Below are 5,315 nucleotides of genomic sequence, written 5' to 3'. Positions count from 1 at the left end.
TTCCCTATACAATCTGAAGTGATTTATAGCTATGTTTATGCTTAATTCCAAGTATATTTTTTTTCATATTGAGTGAGGGAGGAGAGATTATTCAGGCCATTTCTAATATGCATTCCTGGTTTTGGGACCTATAGTGAGAATTTTCACTATAAGGAAGCTTTCTTACAATAAGGAAATTGCATGTATGATATCAAAGACATCTCTAGTCTGCAGCTAGAGAACAGAAAGCTACCTTATTCTCGCTTATTAATATAATTATTCCAGTATGTGTTACCTGGAAAGTCAGTCCAGAAGGAGGCTGAAATTTGGTTTGTTGCATAAGATGGTGACTATGTACTTTGTTTTGTAGTTATAATTCTGTGCTAAATATAGTTAACTGAATAGTGATCATGTGGTTTTGTTATTTTGCAGGTTTTCTTGTTCTTTAAAAAAATCCAAAATGTGCATTAAGTTAGTGTAGGTTTCTCATGAGTGGCATTATTTAATAGGGATATTGATTGGTGTATTTTCCATAGTTGCACCAAATACCAGGAATCTTCCAGATTTATGAGACTGGCAAAAAATTGAGTTTCCACACTTTTTGTAAAACATATTTAAGTGTGGCTGCCTTCTTAACCAGCTCTTTCATTTCTGCAGGAAAATGTGCAGTTCTGTCGTTCAAAGACTTCCTCTCCTGCAGACCAACAGAAATCTCTGAAAATGATGTTTTTCTGTGTGAGAGCCGCTACAATGAAAGTGACAAACAAATGAAGAAATTTAAAGGGCTGAAGAGGTTTTCACTCTCTGCAAAAGTTGTAGATGACGAAATATACTATTTTAGGTAAAAATGTGATCAGAATGTGGGGGTCACCTGAGCACTCTTCTGTATTGTGGTGAACTGAGCCTGGTTGGCAGCTAAGCCCCCACCCAGCCACTCACTCACTCCCCTGTAGCAGGATGGGGGAGAGAATTGTAAGGGCGAAAGGAAGAAAGACTCCTGGGTCAAGATAAAGACAGTTTAAGAGTGAAGCAAAGTCGCACACGCAAACGAAGCAAAATAAGGAATTAATTCACTACTTCCTTTTGGCAGGCAGATGTTCAGCCATTTCCTGGAAAGCAGGGCCTCAGCATGCATAATGGTCACTTGGAAAGACAAATGCCATAACCCCAAACGTCCCCTCCTCCTCCTCCTTGCCCCCAGCTTTTATTGCTGAGCATGATAACATATGGCATGGACTATCCCTTTGGTCAGTTTGGGTTAGCTGTCCTGGTTGTCTCCCCTCCCAGCTTCTTGCCCACCCCAGCCTACTTGCTGGAGGGGCAGAGTGGGAAAAAGAAAAGGCGTTGACAATGTGCTGATGCTGTTCAGCAATAACTGCAACACTGATGTGTTATCAACACTGTTGTGGTCATGAATCCAAAACACAGCAAAATTACCTTCATCCCAGCCAGACCCAATACATATATAAAAGTGATATTTGTAGGAGAAGATGAATTTTGACTAAACACACTTTTGTCCAGATAACATCAGTCTTTTCATGGTCTTAATACCAGGGGATGTTTTTGTTTTCTTCTCCTGACTTTAGTAAAAGTTGTTACATTATCAGATTGGTAAATTCCCTTGGATGTCGTTAAAATACTTAAGTCCTCATTATGGGTAACAAATAGCTTTCCAGTTGGTGAACACTGATATTAATAAAAAGATTAAGTTCTAATTTAGGTAAAATGTAAAATCTAAGGAAGATGTGGTGTTAACTGCCTTCTATTGCAGAAATGAAGTATTTGCTGCATTGAAATCCTGTTCTAACTCATAAAAAATAACAAAATAAAATAAAAAAAAAATCCTTTGAACAAGTGACTGAGATGAAACACTGTCCATAGCCACTGAATGATTCCTGTTCCATGTTCTGAAAGGAAGTGCAGGCACATCCTGAGTCACCATTGTTTCCATGTTTTTCAATGATAAAGGAAGAAAAGTTGGGTTTCTCTTTACAAATATATGATATTCCCTGTAAAGTATGAGTGTGTTTTCATCTGCTTTTAATCTTCCTCCTCCACCTTTCAGAAAACCCATAGTTCCTCAGAAGGAACCATCTCCACTACTGGAAAAGAAGATTCAGCAGCTAGAAGCAAAATTTGCTGAGTTGGAAGGAGGCGATGAGGACATGGAAGAGATGGGAGAAGAGGAAGGTGATATGACTGAAACACCTTCTATGCCTCAGCTTCAGACCCCACTAACCAGTGACTTGGATATAATGCCTTATACTCCTCCACAGGTAAGGATCTCCCTTGAGAAACCTTTAAACCTTCATATTCTGCATTTTTTTCCCCAACCCAAATAAACGAAGAAACAGTATCGTTTTATCGTACACACAGAAGAGATTTATACTTCAGTTTAGGAGTCTATGGAATAAATTACACAGAACGGTTTTAGCATATCCAGTATGGTATCCAGGTGATAATATTTAAGTCCATTAAACTATTTTTAAAGGAGATTATTCAGTTGAGGAAAATCTAGGGTACGCTTTTGTATGATATGCTAACATTACTTCTAATTAGTAGGTTTTTCTATGACACTTGTTCAGAAGTATCAGGTCCTTATATTAAATATAAAGTTGGGATGTAAGGGTTTAATTGTAATTGTAAATTTACCTAATGCCCATTTTTAAGTTTTTCCTTATATTTTGAAAGAAGCTAGCATTTTGAGTGTTACAGTTTGCTACATTTTTAGAAAATGCTGTGCATCATTCTCAAAAGGAAAAAAAAAATCACTTTTTTAGTATGAAGTTACCATTCTTACTTGGAAGTAAGAACTTGTTAAAAAAGATAGAAAAAATGGAAGTCCTAGAAGCTTTAGTATTAATTTGCTGATAAACAGATAGGAAACTGGTTTAACCCCCGGATGGCAACCAAGCACCACGCAGCTGCTCACTCACTCCCCCCACAATGGGATGGGGGAGAGAATCAGAAGAGTAAAACCGAGAAAACTCGTGGGTTGAGATAAAAACAGTTTAATAGGGAAAGCAAAAGCCGTGCACACAAGCAAAGCAAAGCAAGGAATTCAATTACCACTTCCCACGGGCAGGCAGGTGTTCAGCCATCCGCAGGAAAGCAGGGCTCCATCACGTGTAATGGTTATTTGGGAAGACAGACGCCATCACTCCGAATGTCCTCCCCTTCCTTTTTCTCCCCCCAACTTACATACTGAGCAGGACGTCATGTGGTATGGAATAGCCCTTTGGTCAGTTTGGGTCAACTGTCCTGGCTGTGTCCCCTCCCAGCTTCTTGTGCACCTGGCAGAGCTGAGAGCTGAGAAGTCTTTGGCTAGACTAAGCACTACCCGGCAACAACTAAAATAGCAGTGTGTTATCAACATTATTCTAGTACTAAATCCAAAACACAGCACTGTACCAGCTACTAGGAAGAAAATTAACTCTATCCAGCCGAAGCCAGGACAAAATAGTCAATGAAATTGAAAGCTTTAGCTTGGATGCATTTTTCTGCGCGAGGTTGTCTGGCTGCTCTTGTTTAACGTGCTGAATTTCATAAGTAGCATGAAAACTCTGGCAGAGTATTACAAATAGAAAGCATGTTACCAGCATTAACCAACTTAATGTAACGCTTTAGGAAGGGGAAGGTAACTTTTTACAAATCAAAATGTTACTGTTGTCAAGCATGGCAGCTGCTGAAAGCAGTTTAAATAGGGCTCGTTGGACATTAAAGATGTCCTCAAACTGCCTTCTGCAGCATTCATTGTCTTTCCATCTCCTTTGCTTTCTGTGTTTATACATAGCTGTGTTATACACAGATTCTCTTGAAGTTTTATTTAAAAACTGACATGTATCTCTTTAAAAAGCCAGGTTGATAGTTGCTTTTCTTTTTTTTTTTTAATTGTCTATAATGGGACAGTCTTGCAGAGATTTCAGGATAACTGGTGGGAAGTTGAGCTCAATTGATATATCTGATGTGTGTGTATATACCATTAGACAGATGTGAACTCTGAAGTTTAGAACTTGAAGTAAAAAAAAAAAACACAAAAAAACCCAAAAAACCAACCTCCAAACCAAACAAATAAGGAAAACCAAAAAGGATCAAAAGCAATACATGATAAGAAGTGAATGATGATACAGAGTTGCCCTGGCAGATTCCTCATACTGCTGATTTGGAAGGAAAAGGCATGTTGTGTCTGAGTTGGCATTCAGAGCACAATTTAACGCTGGTGGAGAGATAACTAACATACAGCACAGAAATAAACTTGCTTCTTCAAATAATCTGTTCTATTTATGTCCCTAGTGAAAAGTGTCTTTTTCAGCAGAAATCCTAGGTAAAAAGCATGTGTTTGCTTCATGGTGTCTTAAACATATGGAATTTTATTTAACGACTGTTAAACCCCAAAACTTTTAAACTTTTTTTTTTCTTCTGATAAATAAGAAACTCTTACTACACCTAAGGATAAAAGGAATCAAGACAAGTGAATACGTGGTATTGTGGAGCTTGACAAATAGGTGGATGATGCTCTCCTGATGCAGTTTGCTGTGAATCGAGCCGAACCTAAAAAAGAAAAAGATGTGAAACTACATTTTTTGCTTTAGCAATATGGCTGAGAAAAGGCATAAAAGGGGTCCTGGTTTATTTCTTCTCCTAAGACACCTAAGACAGCATATGCAGTTATCTGACTCAAATGAAAAATATTCTGTTCATTTAAAAATGGTTGTATCAGAGATGTAAAAGAATGGAGAATACAAGAACCAAATTCAGAATTCTTATAGTTTCTTAAAGTCCTGTTTGCCCTTCCAAACTGATGGGTAGGCTTTTACATTAGATTGCTGTTATCGAAACTGTTGCAAGCACTATAAAGGCAAACCAGCTGATAAACTTGTACCTGTCTAAGTGCAGATGTGTAAGACACCAAATATATCTTTAGATTTTCCTGTTTCTGAATAGAGAACTCTCCATCTGGCTATGTGGGCTTGACTGAGAAGCCTGGATGAGTTGTCCATGCCCTGTGTGTCATCCCAGAACCTGTGTGGATTTTTCTTCACTTCTTCCATCTTAGAAACAAACCTAGGAGACTTCCTCCCAAAACCACAAGTGATGTCTTTAGGTTCATAATGAAAACATTAAGGGTGGATTGCCATTTGAAGATGAATAAAGTGAAGACTGGAATAACATACAAGTATGCCTCAGTTTATCTGCAGCCTGGCTTAAATTGATGAGCAAGACTTTTTAAGCATCTTGGTATCTCTGAACCTTTGTTTTTAGCTGCGAGAAGACTGTTGAACTGTGGGGCTCAAAGTGACAAGTAGGAGTTAGTAACATGGCCACAGTTTCAGGAT

General features: G+C 38.3%; 1 protein-coding gene across 1 annotated transcript in view; it reads left to right on the top strand.

Annotated features, from left to right (window-relative positions):
- PBRM1 (polybromo 1) overlaps positions 1 to 5,315 on the top strand; it is a 66,277-nt gene that overhangs the window by 44,512 nt on the left and 16,450 nt on the right. Inside the window, 2 exon segments of the mRNA XM_035894851.1 lie at positions 637 to 820; positions 2,045 to 2,255. Of these exon segments, the coding sequence (XP_035750744.1) occupies positions 637 to 820; positions 2,045 to 2,255 (395 nt within the window).

The sequence above is a fragment of the Egretta garzetta genome, unplaced genomic scaffold, assembly GCF_000687185.1.
Source record: "Egretta garzetta isolate BGI_Z169 unplaced genomic scaffold, ASM68718v1 scaffold215, whole genome shotgun sequence".
Classification (NCBI taxonomy): domain Eukaryota; kingdom Metazoa; phylum Chordata; class Aves; order Pelecaniformes; family Ardeidae; genus Egretta; species Egretta garzetta.
Note: the sequence above shows the minus strand (reverse complement) of the source record. Positions and strands in the feature narration are given on the sequence as shown.